This window comes from Amphiura filiformis, chromosome 4 (genome assembly GCF_039555335.1).
Source record: "Amphiura filiformis chromosome 4, Afil_fr2py, whole genome shotgun sequence".
NCBI lineage: Eukaryota > Metazoa > Echinodermata > Ophiuroidea > Amphilepidida > Amphiuridae > Amphiura > Amphiura filiformis.
The window spans coordinates 6,468,175-6,488,370 of NC_092631.1; the positions used below are offsets into that span (position 1 = coordinate 6,468,175).

Genomic DNA, 20,196 nt, shown 5'->3' on the forward strand with positions numbered 1-20,196 from the left:
TTGATGCCAGATACATTGCACTGGCACATCCAAATTGATTCATTTCAAGTTGGGATCTGATAATAAGGCACCAGAAACAAATTTGTTCGATCATTGGATCGACCGTCGAAGCTGCTTCGATGCTTGTTATTAATGAACTATCAACTAATTAATCAGAATTAACGCTAAATTCATATTGATCAATATCACTACAGGCACAAATTAATATTTTATCACGATTAATTAAAAATAGTAAATTAATTGATTTAATAAATAATAAGGATCGACCAAGCATCGATGGTCGATCAAACTAATTTGTTTCGATTGCCTAACTTGCAACGTTATGAACTCAAATATCTGTGTACATCCATATCAAAAGGATGCACTTGTTGGCTGCTACATGTGTCTCTTCTTACATGATAATAGCTAGGAATAATACAACACTCATCTCAAGTGGGAGTCACTTCAAATCATTCCCAAGTCATATGGTTTTGGAAAACAGAGAACATTGCTAAACCATGCGACTTGGGGGATGATGTGAAGTGACTTCCACTTGAGATGAGACTGGTATTTATTCCTAGCTTTTATGTGAAAAAAAAGTGCATCCTTTGATATGGATGTACACATTTGATGATAACTTGAATGTCCAATAGCTGCATCAGTAATCGTGCGCTGGAGGACATGACTGAATTTATGAGGGCAAAAGCTACAGTGGGATGGAGGGGCAGGGCAAATGTGTTGACAGGTCATAAAGGATATGGCTAACTCCTCAACATCTCATACTAAATCATGATGGTTTGCAAAATTTGCTGGACAGGGAGATGACAACTATTTTGGTATATTGAAAGAAAGGTCAAGTTGCTTTTCCGCAAACCAAGAGATGGGAGGGAATCATCAGTTTGCATATTGAGAGGGAAAGAGAAATAGAGGGAGAGAGATGGTGCTATGGCAAGTGAGGACAGGGGAACAATACCTGGCACAACACTGCAATTGGTTAATGCAAGATTGGTCCATCAGCAATAGCTGCCAGGTGTCAGATGTGGAGAATACAAAATACAGAAATGATCTACAGGGCAGCTATTCTTGTACTAACCCCTAGATTTGGACAATTCCGACCCACTCCAGGGTATACATGATTACTGCAGCCTCCAACAACCAATCCTTCTAACCCTCTGTTTGATAAAAGTCATTGTATGCATTTTCCCTTATTAATTAGTTCTACAAAAAAAAAAGTAATGTTGAACGGTTGAACCCCATTCAAACCTTACGCCTCAACATCAAAAGCAGCAAGTACAATGTGTGGCTAGTATCGCCTACAGGCTTATTCATCACCACACCATCTGTCATATTATGACACTATTATTATCAGCTACCTACCTAGCCTACTACAAGTGGTGTTCAAAGCTACATTCAGGACATAATGTGACATCACCAACCTAAATGGGCCTTTTGTTGATAAATCGTTAGAACTGATCTTGTTAAAATAAAACTCAAAAGGATAATATTTTCTTTATCTTGAAGAAGTACTCGAATTAGGTGGGACAATCCATGCATGACAAACCCCAGGACACACGCCCACACACCAAGGTACAAAACTCTTACCTGTGTCTGAATGGCACTCGACTTAGGTGGGACAATCCATGTATGACAAACCCCAGGACACACGCCCACACACCAAGGTACAAAACACTTACCTGTGTCTGATTATAATCGATATAGCTGGGACTATCCATGCATGACAAACCCCAGGACACACACCCACACACCAAGGTACAAAACACTTACCTGTGTCTGATTATAATCGATATAGCTGGGACTATCCATGTATGACAAACCCCAGGACACACACCCACCCATCAAGGTACAAAATACTTACCTGTGTCTGATTATAATCGATATAGCTGGGACTATCCATGTATGACAAACCCCAGGACACACACCCACCCATCAAGGTACAAAACACTTACCTGTGTCTGATTATAATCGATATAGCTGGGACAATCCATGTATGACAAACCCCAGGACACACACCCACACACCAAGGTACAAAACACTTACCTGTGTCTGATTATAATCGATATAGCTGGGACTAGCCATGTATGACAAACCCCAGGACACACACCCACCCATCAAGGTACAAAACACTTACCTGTGTCTGATTATAATCGATATAGCTGGGACTATCCATGCTGGGGACCATTCCTTGTTGCTGCGAGTAGTCAAACTGCAAGGGGTCCATATTGACACCTCCCTCCATGGTGTCAATCTGCAGAGGGTTCTGTACAGCAGCGTTTTGATCCATGAAGCCCTGCTCACCACCAGCCTGGGGTCTTGCCTGGTAGTGTCTCTGTTGTTGGTCTGGTGGGTGCGGATTGGAGGGATGTATGGGGTTGTGATGATGCTGTTGCGCTGCCGCTGCTGCGGCCGCGGCTTGCTGTTGTGCTGCCTTGGTGGCTTCATCGACTTCCGTTGGGGAGGGGTTACGACTGCCGTGGCTCTGGTGGCTTCGGGCACTGTTGAAATGATATAAAGAAAATTCAATTTGTTATTACTAAAAGAAAAAGTCTTATCCCCAGCAACAATGGAACTATAAATTTAACAGAAAATAAATCATATCCAATATAAGTGATGGGTCCAAAATGCAGAAAGTTAGCTAAATTATAAAGAAACGATTCCGAGCATTGGTCATCAATCGCCATTCCTTCTCCACTTATAACCAATGCTCTGAATGAGCCAGTCATTAATTTACCCACTTCTACCAATAAGCAGGATACACAACATATAACTTCAAATCATTAATAACCAACTTTGTAACAAAAATGACCCAGAAATCAAAACTTGACAGGCCCTGCAATGCTGCACATTTAGGCTTTGATATAAGAAGGGTCCTTGGGCAAGGACTACTGAATTTCTTGAAGGGCCCTCAAGTGTCTGTACCTAACATGCTTATCAACTTCAAAAGACAGACCTGGAGGGCCCAAAAACAATTTGACTTTATTTTGAGGGCCCTCCCCCCCGACAAATAAGGTCTGCTTTTCAGGGTAAAAAATGTTCCAAGCCTGGCTCCATTTAGTAATCATTCTACATACACAGCATAGCGATATTTTTAGCGGTAATAATTTTTGATGAATGACTTTAACTATTCTGCACAAATCTGTGATTCCTTGTATGAACATGTTTTCAAACATCTAATCATTATAAAACCTATGTGTCAAACAATGATTTACAAGCTAGCTAATCTAGATTATGAGCAGATCCCCATTTGATTGGAGCACCAAAGCACATGTACACACATTAATCCCCGTCATATTTGCATTTTCAATATTTCGCATAGCAACTCGCTGAAAAATAGCAACTCGGCTGACAAATGGGCTGACTTTTACATAATTTTTCATGAATACTAATGGTAGTCTTTCAGCATAACATTTTATTATCCTGATCATTAAACAAAACAGCAAGCGCACAGCTGCAGCTCCATTGCTGCTTTTTTGAATTTCATTACTGTGACTGTAATAAAAAAAAAAGAACATCCCCACTAGATGTGAGTGGTAATAATAATTTATTATAGCAATAAAATTCATATGAACATGTAGAGAATATTGTAATGATACCACCCGACCCCACTTGTGCAAAAAAACAAAATTGTAGTTATCGAAAGATTACTGCTTGACTGAAATTTGGTGTAATTCAGAAAGTTTTAACATCATTTCCTGCAGATTAAATTAAGGATCTGTTTAAATGGGTATCAAATTTGAAAATTGACAAATTCAGAATTTACATCTTTTCAAATCGCACCAAATTTCATTCAATCTCTCTCTGTAGTTTCATCAAGACAGCACCCATCACGTTTTTGTCAGTTTTATAGTCATAATAAATAATTTTGTTCACAATTCTGCCCACCCAATCAAGTGGGGACTTTCTTTTTTTGAGGTGTTTCTATTCCATGAAATGAGGTAATCATTGATAATGATATATGTGGAGAGTATTACAAGAGCTTTGCATTGAATATGTGAGTCACTTATATTATCACAATAGTGCATTGAATATAGTTTGCAAATGATGGCATTAATAAATCTGTAGCACTCTTTCCTCTCTCAGCGGGCATATTTTGACTAGATTCGCAAATTACTCACACATGCGATGCATGCTTGTTGTTTGCTCCAGGATATTAAGTATTTGATACTCCTGAAATATTGAAGGGGAATTCCCATCTGCAGGAAATTCTCAGTAGTGCTATTTTCTATTAATCTGTTACAAGTGTACTAAGTATTAAGACACCTTCCATTACAACTGGGTTTAAGGGGTACTACACCTGTGGTAAATTTGTGACTATTTTTGCATTTTTCTCAAAAATAATAACACACTAGTAACAAAAGTTATGTATATTATTGGGGCAAGGAATCCAATTACTATACTGAAATTTCAGTGACTCAAGGCAAGCGGTTCAGTATTATATGATTGGAAATGAGGTACATCCTAGCGGTACCTCTTTTCTTATCATAAATAACGAACCGCTTGTCATGGGTCACTGAAATTCCAGTGTAGCAATTGGATTCCTTGCCCCTATAATATACGTAACTTTTGTTACCGCTGTGTTATTAGTTTGTGAGAAAAATGCAAAAATAGAAACAAATTTATCGAGGGGTGTAGTACCCCCTTAAATTGATAGGAGCATCAATTTTCATCGTCTGTGTGCATTAATTACCGTTTATTTCATGGGAATGTTATTTTGTGAATTAATTACAGGCATGAGAATTGATTTCCATGACAAAACAGGAAATATCTGAAAAAAAGCAGGAAAAAGCGCACAAAATGTGACAAAAATTCTATAAAACGGGCTAAAAATGAATAAAAATGTGGAAATCTGAACAAAACTAGAATTTCGCGGTTCTCGACCTGCGCGGTTCTCGACGCAAAGCATCGGCCACAATGCCTCCACCTTGACGCCCATCATTTTAACCGGTGCAATTTCACTTGACCCCAAAATGACCTTCACATTCTTTGTCTCACTAAGGTGGCTGTTCCCACCAAATTTCATTAACCTGCTGCAGTCTATGGCGATTTGACCCCAGATGACCTCGAATGACCCCAAAATGACCTTGACATTTTTGGCTTGTTTCAGTGGTCATCCCCACAAAATTTCATGAATCTGCGACAATCTATGGCAATTTTACGTTTGATGACCCCAAAATGACCTTGACATTTTTGCCCTGTTTCAGTGGTCATCCCCACACAATTTCATGAACCTGCGACAATCTATGGCAATTTGACTTCCGATGACCTTGGATGACCCCAAAATGACCTTGACATTTGTTTCCTCCTACAGTAGTCGTTCCCACCAAATTTCATGAACCTTCAACAATATATGGCCATTTGACCCCGGATTACCCCAAATGACCTCACAATGACCTTGCGATTATGCAAATTTTGCGCTGAAAAGCAAATCAGGTCAAGAACCTCTGGCTGTGCTACTCTCTGCCAAGTTTCATCACTGTAACTCGTACAGATCTCCAGATAATCTGTGCACAAGGTTATTTGGCTTGATATGCATAAATTATGTAAATTAGGTACTTAATTACCATATTTTGCGACAAACACCTGCTAAAATTTGGAGACCCCCAATTGCCACCCCTCCACCAAATTGCATCACTATACGCCTTACCAGTTCCGAGAAATTGCACTCACACGCTCGGACGGACGGACAGATGGACAGACAGACGGATGGAAGGACAACCAGGAAACATAATACCTCCGGTGGAGGCATAAAAAACAGGAATACCTGCTTGGGCAGGAAAATTCTCATGCCTGTAATTACCATGCGAGTTATTGCGATCCCTAGCAAAGATGTTTGCATATTATGAGCTTTTTACTGCGGCATTTTCTAATGGGTTTTTTTTTATTATTATTATTTTTTGTCTGCTTGTGTATCTCAATTTCACAACGGTATATTGGGTCATTCCAGTTGAAATCCATACACCCCCATGGAAAGACACAGGGAGTCTGAATTTCAAATGGGTTTACCTGAATGAATGACTCGGACTAAACCTACACCCAGTGTGGGAGAATAAAGTTGTGTCTTCAATACGGGGAGTATGGATTTCAACTGGAATAAGCCACTTGGCAAGATACCGTCACATAATACAAGTAACAGTGAAAATGATAGATATTCAAACAAGTTTTCAATGTGTGTATATACCAGATTTCAATTCAGTCTAAGGTTTTCAGCTTGGGCCAAATTGGCCCTCATATCTGGGCCAATTTCTCAACTTTCTGGGTCAATAGAGCACCATTATCATAAGGAGGGGAAAACTGGTGTGTAGCCTTAAAATAAATAGCGAAAAATTATGCAGTAAAAACAAGTACTGTAGATAATCCTAGATTAGATTTGTTTCTAGCACTTTATATCCCTGGTGAACAGCAACAGCCTGATAATCTAATGTAATGGTAATATATTTCATATGTAGGTAATGGGGTCATACTTGACACACACATAAAATACAACCACACTGGGGATTAATTGAATGATGCTTCAGGAAAATTAATATAACTTAGTACAATCATCCCTGGTACAATTAATAAGAAGTTTATGGATCCCAGAAAGGGCTAGGTCGTAAAATTTTGTTCTGCATATTTTGATATTTCATTCGGCATGATATGCCTATATCTCATCAACTTTTGAATGAAAAATACAAAACAAAGTGGTCAATAGATGTGAAATTTTGTTTTGCATGTTTTGATACTTTATTTCGCTAACTAAATAGCTATTTAAATTTTTAAAAAAGAGAGCTTTTCACAAGAGTGATAAAAATGTACATTGACTTTTCCCTCAAAGCATGCAGATATTGAAAATAGCGGAGTGAGGGTTCATCTGTCAGGCTGTATGAGTCCGTAACAATATGCAAAGGAAATCGCCTTGAAAGAGGAAATATCCAAATTTGCCACTTTTGAAGCTCTACCTTTTGTCATAAATGCGTATAGCTGAGTGGGAGAAAGTCGCATGCGGTATAAAGCACATAACAAAATATGCCATCTATTTATCACTTTATTTTGTCATTTAGATTTAGTATCTTTAAGAATTGCTTTTAAAAGGGCATTTTGGAATATCTACTGAAAAATGTCATAAAAAGAGGATGCTAGGATCACGAAATCCTCCTTAAAGTGTATGGATACTTTTTGTGCACAGTAGAGTACATTGCAATGTGGAAAGCTATATATTGCAACATGACAAAGAGACAGTTCAAATAATAATATGATACATTATGCATACATTAGTAAACAAATTTTCCTGATTTGATTAGGGAATACAGCTATTCAATGAAAATAATGTTTTGTACTCCGACTTGAGCAATTTGTCTCTTCTTCATTCCTATATAATGGAGAAATCCACAAAGCATGCATTCAAATGCAAACTAGGTCTTTAATTTTCACAAAACTATTCAAATTCCTAAGTATTACATGCCTAACAAATGGTGTAAAGGAAAATAGATGCGAAAAACAAAATTTCAACATAGACTAATGATTAGACTCAGGTTGTAGTTCATTTTTGGTTTTATTATAAACACCAACACCAAAAAAACAGTTGTATTACAGTAGAGAGGGAATACTAGACATTCATTTAAAAAAAATTGATTATCCCACCCAGCACAGTATACAGTGTATGTAATTCCCCCTGTGAATTGCATCTTATAACCACAAATGCATCTTATAACCACAAATGACATTTTTATTTGCACTTAAATAAAACTGGGTTGCAATTTTTGCTCTGAAATCGTGCTTCAGTCCAAACTCTTCTGTATGGTCCGTACATTAGATTTACAAACAACATTGCTACATCATGAGCATCCATGTTAGGCTTAAAAAATCTTGAAATTCTGAGACTTCCAAATTTTTTGCATCCGTGTAAATTTTTCTTCTATAATTTACAGTACTCGTCCATCAAGTCCTGGTCAACTCTCCCATGGATCACTCTGGGAACCCAATATACTGACTATTGTAATTAAGTTTGAGACATAGCAACACTTATTACGCTTGCTTAAACTTCTTATATATCTAACTATTAATCATGCTTGACTTTGGCTAACATAAGACAAACTCAATGCTCGACCACGTATAAAAAACCACCTCCATCATATTACACTCTGCACTTGTCTTTTCATCGCTAATATTTAACAGAGGATGCGGCGTTCATTGATCTTCGGTTTTATAACTTGCCAGGCGAGACCTTGGGCTGTCGACGATCCACCTTGCATGTATACAACTTGTCCATGAACAACATGCTTAGAACCATGGAGACAGTCTTTTATTAGCTTTTCTTTCGCTGGATTATAATTAGAATGTTTTACGCAACCTACTGATTGTCTGCGACAGTATGATGCACACCGTTGACAAGCGCAGGTGATGCATTGCATAACTTGAGGCAAAAACAACCTGCATTTTTTTATTTTATTTACTAAATAGGCTAATGAAGCTCAAGTGTCTAATTTGCTGTACCGGTATACATTAAAATTCATGTACTTTTTTTTTTTTACTTTTGCAAGAGTGAATTTTTTTTCTTTTCAGATTTTGGTGAAAAATGCATGAGGCCTCCTTTTATCAAATGTTCCAGGGACTGCCTTTTGAGGGGCTCTAGCTCTCTGCTGCTCTCCTTAAATCTGATATAGGAGAGTGGTTTTTAGCTCTCCTTAATTGAGCATTCTCTCCTTACATTCTATTGTAAATGCTCTAAACAGCTCTCCTTGAAGGCTCAAGAAGAGCTATTTAATGCTCTCCTGTAAATTCCAAAAAGATAGTCCCTGATGTTCAAAATAACCATCATAATGAAAAGAAAAATTTTGCGGCCTGATATTAACATAGTTGCTTGGGCGTAGATTATGAATTATCCACTCCTAAAATCAGAACGTGAAATTATTCATAATTTCATCTTCTACTCTTAATACTAAATAGGCCTCATTTGCATATATGCATACTAATTATAGCAAATTCTTACCTATACGGTGCAGCGTCCTCCTCGGGTCCTTTCTGTGGGTTGCCATTGGTGCTATTTTCTACGGCCTTTCCTTATCGCCATCGCCTTCAAGCGGTGAGGCGTCTTGCTTTTCTTGCTTCCGTTCTTCGCTGCTTGTTGTTGCGCCTGTTCTAATACTTCTTGTGGTACGCCTTCGGGACGATTGGCCTGTAATGAGAAGGGTTCAAAACATTTATTTATTAGCCTCTAAGAACTATTTTGATTGGTTAGAAAGCAGGCTATATCAAATATTGAACCAATCAGAGATGTGGTAAAAATAAGTCTGTACTGCTGAAAGCTTAAAATTCCTGAAAGATCTATTTTGATTGGATCATTATATCCTGTAAAGTGCCCGCCCCCCAACTTTTCAAGTGATAACTGTCTAAGCACCTGTAGTGTAAAACTAAATCCATTTGTAATAATTCTGAATTCAGATTTGTACATTTATGTGGATTTAACTGACTTTCATATAATTTTCATTATCATTTTCATTATAACCAAACCTCAAAATTGACCTTTAATGACTGTGAATTTCCTGGCTATCCTCATAATGCACACATTTTTATCAAAAAATAATCTTACATTTCATAATTTGAAGCCTTTTTTTCGCAGCCGATTCATATTTTTAAACAGTGAACAGAGAATGAAGGCATAATCATTTCCTCTCACTTGTAATGCCACACAACATAAATGATACATATTCTGTGATTTCCCCTTGAATTTTCCAGCAGACCTTTATACAGGTACTCACTACTGTGACAGGGCAAAATACAGTGAACTTTTGTTAATACTCCCATTGGGTGAATATGATGCTAAATTTAAAAGCTCCAGATTCTTCCTTTGCACTTATCCTTCCCTCTCAAGAACTTGATTAGCTTGAGAAACACTACAGATTGTAAGAAATATGGCCAAGATCACTGACTGCTTTATGCAACTCCTGATGAGTAAATTGCACAATTTCAATTTGTATAATATTCTGCTTATCTATCTGCTCTAAAGGACTGGAAAAAAATATTGATTTTCTGGGATGGCAAGCAAAATTTCACTCCATGAGAGCACAATGTACTTCTTATGGGGAAGCAAAATTTCCATCCAAATCCCAAAAATTTCACAGGAATCTGCTTCCTGGATTCCACATTTTGTCACCGTCTGCTCTTCCACCAATGGATAGGGGCAATTTGACTCAAATGCATTTCATTAAAGATTGCAAATAACTTTAGGAGCATATGTGGTCGAGTGGATATTAGGCGCCTGACTCATAATCCATCTATAGGTTGTGAGTTCGAACCCTGCTTGTGTCAACGTGCTGTAACCTTGGGCAAGGCACTTTTCCTCATTGCCTACAGGGGGGAGGGGGATGTTGCCACTGATTAAGCTGCTGCCTGCAAATTGCATTGTGTCTGTTTAGGTGTGATGTAAATTCTAGTCAATTTGACCTGCGGATCACCATTAAGAGTTTGAAATAAACCTGAATTTCTTTATTTTTTAACTTACTCTGTTGTTTTAGAAGTGTTAATCAGTGGCTAGATCCCTATCATATGCTGCACTTGCATTTTGTATTAAACCATTATTTCTCAATTTGAGAGCCTCGCTTGAGCGACAATTACAAGTGTGTAAACTGACATGTCCTTTTATCTTCTAAGGGAACAATCCAAAATGTTACACTTCCCACAAATAATACCCAATTGTCACTGTTAAAAATCTATTTGAAGTGATGTAGTGACCCCACAAATTTTCACTTGCATGCTATGTGATTTTCTACAGCTCCTCCTACACGCATTAGCAGCAGAAATACATTTCCGGAAACACTTCACTTAGAGCCGCTTGACCAATATTTTGGGCCAGACTCATTGATCAAATCAAGTCAAATAAGAGGAGATGGATACTCCGGTTCTTGCTACCGTACACGGCTGCCCATACATCACACCTGCAATGGGCTATTCCTGTTAAAATCCATACACCCCCTATGGAAGACACAACCTTAATCTCTCACACAAGGAGTGTGAATTTCAAATGGAGTCATCCATTCAGGTAACCCCATTCAAAATTTACACCCCCTGTGTGGGAGATTTTAGGTCATGTCTTTCACAGGGGGTGTCTGGATTTCAACTGGAATAGCCCTATTTGAATGGCAGGCCTGAGGTGATGAGCGTGAACAAGTTTGGAGAAAAATACAGGTTTGATCTGAACCTTGATCTTTTCAAAAGGTTGACAGTTTGCTTGGGACAAGAGTCACAAGAATAAAAGCATGAATATGTCAAAATTTTACTTTTCAAGATTCTGATAATAATAGAGCTAGAAAACATGCTTGTATGACATCAAAATTGTTTTTGCGCCACAGCTATGGTTTTGATGTTATGGTACTATTTGTTAAGGGTTCTATATGAAAGTCAGTACAATTCTGAGTTAAATCAGAGAAAATAAAAATCTTGATTTACATTGCATCGTTTACACCAAATACAATATGCAGAATTAAATTATCATCAATTCAGTTCTTAAAAAGTTTTTTAAATTTAAATGAAGGTTATATGGTCACCCTAATTTAAAAAAAAAATAGAAAACTTAATTTCAGAATCTAGACAATCTAAGCCCTTTATCTCCAAAATAGGTCTGCAGACATTTTCTGTTTGTGGGAGATGCCATATTTTATTTCCAAAATCAACAATTTATCATTATTGTGCACCACTTTACTGCAAATGGCAAACAATTATTTCAAAACAGAAAATGAATTGAGCATAGGTCGTTCTTATTTTTCATTTTAACTACGGCACTTTAAACACTGCCTCGGGTAAATTATCTTGAAAATAGCCACAACTCAAGGACCCTCAACCTAAAAACGTGGCCCAATTCATGTCCATTGCGCTATTCCAATTAAAATCCATACACCCCCTATGGAAGACATTACCTTAATCTCCCACACAGGGAGTATAAATTTCAAATTTAGTCACCCATTCAGGTAACTCCATTTGAAATTCACACTCAATGTGGAATTAAGGTCATGTCTTCCATAGAGGGTGTAAGGATTTCAACTGGGATAGCCTATTCTCACCAGGTTTTAGTGCCACAACAGCATGTCTTGCTTGACCTAAATACAAGTGCGTCAATTTGTTTCTTGAAATTTGCTGTAATTATATCACTTCAAAATAATAACAACAAAACAAATGGGATTGCTGCCCTTCTGGGATTATTATTATACAAACTTTGACTAAGTAATCAGTTTGATAGAAAAACAAGAATTTATTTACTTAGTTTTTTCCAAAGCTGGATAAAATTGTTTAAATTACTGTTGCTTCTATTGAACAGCCAGGGACATACTGAATTGCACTGCTATCCGTTAAATAGAAGCAAAAGTAATTATATAACTTATAAGTAATATAATGACTTTGTGTCATTTTTTTATTCAATAACTTTCTACATAATTTTGTTTAAAAAATCCAGATGTAGCAGTTCAAATTAGCAAAGCGTAAAACTGAAATTGCATAAAAATGTCCACTTTTACATTAACACTCAATCTCATCAGCACTTACAAATGCTGCTCTTCTGTGGTGTGGATCCTTGCCGCTGCGGGGACTACGCTAATACATACTCGGCCATGTTAAGACCCAGACCACTTGTGTCTGACCTCGGCGACATGATCTGATTCTCTGGGCCCTGAACGTTCCGGGGGACAGCCCGCGTCCTGGTCCTCTCTGTTGCACCATAATTGGCTGCGACACAGAGTGCTCTGAAGGAGAAAAAATAGAAGAATTATCATCTGTGATTTTAGTGAACAATTTGTCACTTTTAGGTAACACTGAAACTGTAGAAGAAGTTAAATCCATAGAGAGTTGGGTCCTACTGGGACCAGGCTCAAGTTCAAGCAGTTTGGGATGACTTGTCTGATGGTGCATTACCCCAAGCATTGCTCGGTGCCCACTGGTTGCTTACGAAGCTGATGTTGTCCCCCTTAGTTACCATGAGCTATGGGGATCACTAACTCTAGGAAGCGTGTTTAAACAGTTTAGGATGACTTACCTGATGGTGCATTACCCCAAGCATTGCTGGGTGCCCACTGGTTGCTCAAGAAGCTGATGTTGTCCCCCCTTACCATGTGCTATGGGGATCACTAACTCTAGGATGTGTGTTCAAACAGTTTAGGATGACTTACCTGATGGTGCATTACCCCAAGCATTGCTGGGTGCCCACTGGTTGCTCAGGAAGCTGATGTCCCCCTTACCATCATCCCCGGATTCCCAAATCTTTTTGTTTGGTGGTACAATCTGCAATGAGAGATAAAAATAGTAAAAAATCATTATTATCAGTTACAAAATTTAGCTTTGCTAGGCTTGTGGTATAATTTAATTTCCGAGATATGACTTGCAGTTACAGAGAATGTTTGTGTGTGTGTCACTCATGGAGGGCAAAATAAAGAGTGCCGTCAGGTCTGAAGAAGAGACATGTACAGATATGGTAGCTTTTACAGTGCACCAACAATTGTGACTACTTTTTGTTCTATTGAACTGTAAAATTTTCAGTTGGACATACTTCATTTCAATATGCATGTAAATCAGCACAGCATATAATGGTCACTGTCTCTGTTGACACCTACATGTAGAAATGATTTGGAAGTACCTTCAATTTAGGTTATATAGTTTTTAGAGTTTTAATAACAAATTAATGCCATACCAGATGAAACTCAAATTTGAAGAAACCACTTGCATCCCAATTAACTTTCAAACTCCTCTCTACACCAGAGTCAAACAAATGATTTCTCAAATCAGTTGAAATCACATTGCAAAGAAACAACTAATTCCAGCATGAAGCATCCAAATGTTATGTAACATAATTATTCATGCATCCTCCCCTCCTCCCACGATGACACTGCACCTGCACCACCAAGTGCACTACATTGACAATACCTAGCAGTATCATATCAGTACATGTGATGTAGCTCAAATCAATCTATCCCAGTTGTCGGCGGAGAGCGATATAAAGACAGAAAAAGAATTGATAAAACTAATTGAGTACCCTGACACACATTAGTGAATCAAATCGCATACAAGTTGCTCCGAGGTGAAAACGAAGCCATGTGACTTCTTGAATAGACTGACATCGCTCTCATGCAATCACCTCATCACCCGAATGCAAAGATTTATAATACATGAAACAACTGAACTTGAATCTTGGTAGTTGAGAGTATTTGAGCAACCTGTCGCCAGAAGCATTTTTTCAGAGAGACAGCCATCTCGTTAGTAATCACTCGATGTTCAAATCATGTGTCTTTATCATGGAGAGATAAAATGCTGTGTTTGTAAAACAGTGAACGCAAAATGCAGGCTAATCAAGTGTTGGGGAAAAATCTCAGCACTTTCATAACCCCCACTTTATCCTATCAAAATGGAGATTTAGGCATCAAAAGTATGCTTCTATGAAACGTGTTTTGTTCAGATGTTCTGAATGTAGTTTGTGATAAATCCCCCACGGTGGTTACCAAGAGTACTGTTCTATGAAGTAGAATGCAAAGTAAAACCTTTCTTAAATAATTAAAGTTTACAACTTTTGATCCAATTACAAGAAAATTATTCCTACCTCTCGGAATTTTCAGATGGTTAGGTTACTCCATCTTTCATCAGTGAGACTGAGACTGTGAACTTGAATTCATATTTCAGTAGCATGTATGATGGGATGTGATTTTGGCTCTGAGAAAACCTATGCTCTGAGCCAAATGTGGTTTGGTGCAATCTACTTGACAACATGGGTAAACATGAAATAATAACAGCTTCCATTGATTCAAGATCAAATATCTCACATAATTTGACCTATTTTTCTGCATAGCTTAAGGTACAGGTATATTGGATGTAAACTCAACCAATAAAGTATCGAAACGATTATAGATGGCTAGATATATCGGAAACTGAAATATATAGCAAAAACTTCTTTAATGTATATAAAGCGCAGCTTTCTCCTGCGCATTTTGATACCTCTTTTGTTGCTCTACGATATCATTTGGTTGAGTTATGGGCGCTTGAAGGGCATCAAGTCAGATTTTGAAAGTTGCACTTAGCTCCTATTCAAGCCAAATGCTTTCGTCGTGTACACACACACGCACAAAATCAAGACAGATGACACCGATGTGCTCTGTTTACTTAACCATGAACTTTACTTTATTTTACTCCTTCGACTTCCAACTTCAATACTTGCTATACCCTTTACTTATCTCTGACTTATCTCATGAACTCTTTCTGCTGACATCTCAATGCTCCAATACTTGGTGTGCCCACCATCAATGTCTACCACTGCCTGGATTCGTCGTCGAACGCATTAGACTTGAATAGGAGCTAAGTGCAACTTTCAAAATCCGACGTGAAGCCACTCAAGCGCCCATAGCTCAACCAAATGCTACCGTAGAGCAACAAAAGAGGTATCAAAATGCGCAGGAGAAAACTGCGCTTTATATACATTTAATAGGTTTTTGCTATATATTTCAGTTCCCGATATATCTGACCATCTGCAATCGTTTCGATACTTTATTGGTTGAGTTTATGATGGTGTCATACATCAGGACATGGACATCACGTAATGCTTCTAAACTGTCATTTTTGCCACTATCCAATGCAACTGCAAAATCTCTCAACATGAGATGCTCAGAAACATTTACATTCTTATACAAATATTTTCACTAATTAAAAGTGTTAATTACACAATTCTACTAACAAAATGTATTTATACCAACAGTTTTGGGTATTTTTGTCAAAAAAAATGGTAGAAAAAAATTAATTTGTCAGTGTCTGGAACAAAAATATGCACTGCAAAACTAATGTGTGCTTGCAGCTTTGAGACTTACTTTAATTGTTTCGGCCTTTATAAACAAGATAAACTGAAAATCTCAATAAATCTTATTTCCGACAAAGCAAACACTTGCACTCTACCTGACTTCATTCAGGGAAATCAGATTACACTACATCTGTGCTTCCAATGTATTTACTATAATCGGTTGTAGCAAGACATATGAACCATGTTATTTTGTCTGGTCATGCAATTAAGTCAATGAGCTGTGATCTCACAAATTAGTCTCCAAAAACCTCTCCAGATGTATGACATTATTTACATCACTTTCCTTGAAAGTGAAGGACGCATCTTGCACAGGTATTGTAAGGGATGAAACCAAAACTCGATCGCCGGTTACAGTACCGGTGCCACAATAAGCAGGACAGGGTCAAACTGGCAAAAAAAAATAATTATATTTTCAGGCAGCCCAAAACTACAACCCTAACCTAACTGCTCTACACTATCTATTTAGCATAAATTTTATGGTCAATTGAATTCTTCCCATGTGTGTCTATTCCTCATCTGAAAATCACTTTGCTCAGAGACAAAGCAAATCATAATGTATTTCAATGAAAAGACAAACAAAATGTGCAGGTGCTGTATTAAAATAGAGCTTTAATTATTCGTACAGAAACCAGTATTTTTGCTCGCTTTCCTGTCCTTTTTAATGAGGAAAATTGAATCATTTTTCTTTTTGCTTTATTTTTGCTTTCCCTGTAAAAGTATATCACTCAATATTTAATTTTAAATACAAATTGGTTTAATTTTAATGAAAATATTGTTTCACCTTTCAAAGCAGCCATTTAATCTTTTTTTTTTTGCCATTTATACTGTATCTTTTGATACCGTTAGAGCAGCTGTAGGCCTATTCACGCTGTTCTTAGTTACAACCCTGTCTTGAATTGTAAATGCAATGAATTTTTTCATTTTTCAAATAAAAAATTCACTTGTAGTAAATCGTTCAATTTTGCTATGCAGTTTTTTTCATGCAGCACAATTTTATCAAGGTCATTTGCAATGATTCCCAGGGCATAGAACAAAAAACATTATTTGATCAAATGATAATATTCAATAGGCCAATATGCAAAAGACTAAAACAAAAATAGATTTGGATTTTATAATATCCCGGGATAAGGGTCATATAAAACCAGCAGATTATGGACGCCTGAAAATAAAGCAGTTCAAGGCTAAATCATGTAATGCATGCAATCCTTGTAAAACACAAAAGAACAAATATGGACTGGACCTGCGTTCATGTAATATTTATAAATGTCTCTGATTTAATGTGCGCTACACCTAAGTACCAGCACATTTCAACATTTATTCTGCTGTCATAAAGAAAAAATCAGAATCATTTCCACTAACAACTGATGTGCAGGTACTCTCAGCAGACTAATTGTGATTACCCCCAGCAGTTCCCCATTTCAGTTCAGGGGTGCTGTGAATTCAGACTCCTCTGAATTCAGAGACCCGGTCTGTGAAAACACATACCCGGGTTTGCGATTTCCAGTGTTGGAAGACTTGAGTCCATGACTCGGGACTCCGGCAGTAATGACTCAATCTGTGACTTCAGAGGTGTCTTTGAATTCACATCGCCCCAAAACTGATTTTACACCTGGGTGGAGTTGAAGCAATTCGCCAGCAAAGTGGTTACATAACTGATAACTCCCTGGTAACTGGATCACACATCTTTTGGAATTGGTAGTACATGTCATAGACTTTGTGTTATGACCATTTCGATCGTGGTGCAGTACTCAAAAGCATGATCCTGTTGACACAGTGATAATCGGATTACGTAACACCTCACTGGCGAAGTAGAAATTAAGCCGTCTTGCCCAAGGACGCAACACACTGGTCATGGTGGGGCGCAAACCCGCAACCTTTCATTTATGAAGCTTGCTCCTAAACCATTAGGCCACCGTCTTCCCAATATATAATGCATACATGTACAGAGAATTGTGATTTCTTGTCATCTTCGGTAGATAGCACAACAATCATTTCAAAAGAATTGTCTATATTTAGCTTTAAAAAACAAAGATATGGTTTACAAATACCTTTTGTACTATGCAACAATGATAGTGTGACATTACACTAGTGAACAGTACTTACAAAATTTCATTTATTCAATACAAAAAAACAACTAATTTTAAACTAAAATTCTTGCTAATGGCATGTGTTGTCCATCAAAAAGATGCTCAAACTGGGGACACATTTGCTTATTGTCATCCATAGGTCCTTGGAGAACTAAGAGCTATGGAGTATGGATGTGGATAATAGCTTCTTTGTTCAGTTTTTCAGAGAAAAATATCTGTTTAAAGTTGTCAGTTGAATTCCATTCTACATATATAATGGCCCCTAATAACACCAACTAGAAGTTAAAAAATAACCATTGTTTTTTTTAAAACAAGATGTTTTTGACCCCCTTAATTTGTGTTTTTCTGGTACCGTAACGCATGTGTACGCTTTGAAACTTAAGTGTTCCGCCGGGCTTAAAAAATTACAAATTTAAAAACGTATGAAACAGTTTAAAATTGATGAAGTGCAATAACATGTGCAGTGCAAGAAAATGAACACTGGAATACAAAGCTCAATACCAACCTACATCACGTACATGTAGTCAAGCAGACAAATTTTTCCCCCAACTGATGGAAACATATGAAAAATTGCATTTTTTTTTTCAATTCCTTTTCAACATACATAATTGAATGAGTCTTTTAATTCTGATACTCATCAAACGACATTCATCGCCAACAAAACAATAATATCTTTCCCCCGGATTCTTTCATGCTCCACGTGTTACAGCGTGTGTTTACACGTTTGAAATCGCCCGGGCAAGAAACGTTCACTTTGCTTGCCTGTTCTTCCCCCTTGATTGAAGCCTTGCACGTATCTATGGGCTATTCCACTTGAAATCCATACACCCCAAATGGAAGACATAACCTTAATCTCCCACACAGGGAGTGTGAATTTTGAATGGGGTTACCTGAACGAGAGACTCCATTTAAAATCTACACCCCCTGTGTGTGAAATTAAGGTCAAGTCTTCCACAGGGGATGTATGGACTTCAATTGTAATAGCCTGTGACAACATCTAGACATGGGGTTAAATCTTGACAATGTCGTGTTTTTGAGTGAAGAAGAAGAATAACAAAATCGGTATGTTCTATCTGCTTACAATGACAAAACCTCCGGCAAAGAGGAGCTGGGGGTTGGCTAGGATATGACCGAGGTTGATTTCATCTCTAGGGGTATCGCTACGAGGAAAATGTTCTATTTCAAAAACCATCAGTTCAACGACCTTCATTCATCAATAATAGCTTTAAAATGACCACTTGTATGTTGAGTGTGATTTTTTTGGTACCTAATACATTCAAAGGTCACTTTGTGAGAGTGTAAACATAGGGATCAATGAACTGTGCCTGTTAGATTGACATTGTATTACACTCTGGCTGACTGAATGAGGAATGGGGGCACCAATGGAGCCACTGGGTCTTAATTTCCATTGAATGAAAAAATTATTCCAGTCTGTCAATTCTATGATAATGAATCTCCATAAACAATAAAATGCCATCACTTTTAAGCCAAATTTTCATATATTATTTTTTTCAATTAAGTTTAAAATAATCAAACAAGCTATCACTGAACCTGTCATTATATCAAATTAATTTCTCATCAACGCTTACTTGCATACGTCGTCAAAATGAGTTCTATGCTCTCTTGAGATGCTATAATTGCTCCCAACAAATTAAAACCTACAGCAAAAAATTTGCAGAGAGCTCATCAAGAACATACCAGATCACGACCCATCACGTTTATTACATGAGGGCATGTTAGCCGGGTTAATCAGATACAGTTAGTCTACTTTTCTCATAACAAATCAATTTTGTTTTCTGACAATGGCGATTTGGCGATCGGTACAATGTAGTGAATGTACACACGTACAGGTTGTCTAATGAACTCTCTTTCAAGTGCATTTCACAAAGTAGACCTTGCCTTACTTAAATCTGGTTTAAAGTTATCATGGTTATGACAGACTCTCAACTCTAGTCAAGTATCAATATAGCTTTAGTGACGAGCCTGAAGCGTAGGTTTTGCGCTCGCTTAACAGCAAACCTGGAAGTTAACCGGAAATCACTAATTCTATTCAAAGTTCAACATTTTGTGTTATTTTTCAGTTTTACCTATAAACAAACTTTTCGGGAATTAGCATTGTTACATGAGACCTTTACTAATATAATAAGTGCACCTCTTTCGAAAATGTCACCCCTCCCCGCCTGGGCATTAAATAAGGGTGTCTACGTTTACACGTTTCACGTTTAACCAACCGTAAAATGCAGTATCCGTTTAGGAAAATCACTAACCGTTTAAACGTTAAAAAAGTTTCAAAGTTTTCGAAAGTTTTTTTCG

General features: G+C 37.5%; 1 protein-coding gene across 1 annotated transcript in view; it reads right to left on the bottom strand.

Annotated features, from left to right (window-relative positions):
• Positions 1-20,196, bottom strand: part of LOC140149656 (pumilio homolog 1-like) — a 130,232-nt gene that overhangs the window by 70,369 nt on the left and 39,667 nt on the right. Inside the window, 5 exon segments of the mRNA XM_072171736.1 lie at positions 2,129-2,492; positions 9,028-9,151; positions 12,511-12,643; positions 12,646-12,707; positions 13,131-13,242. Coding sequence (XP_072027837.1) covers positions 2,129-2,492; positions 9,028-9,151; positions 12,511-12,643; positions 12,646-12,707; positions 13,131-13,242 — 795 coding nt within the window.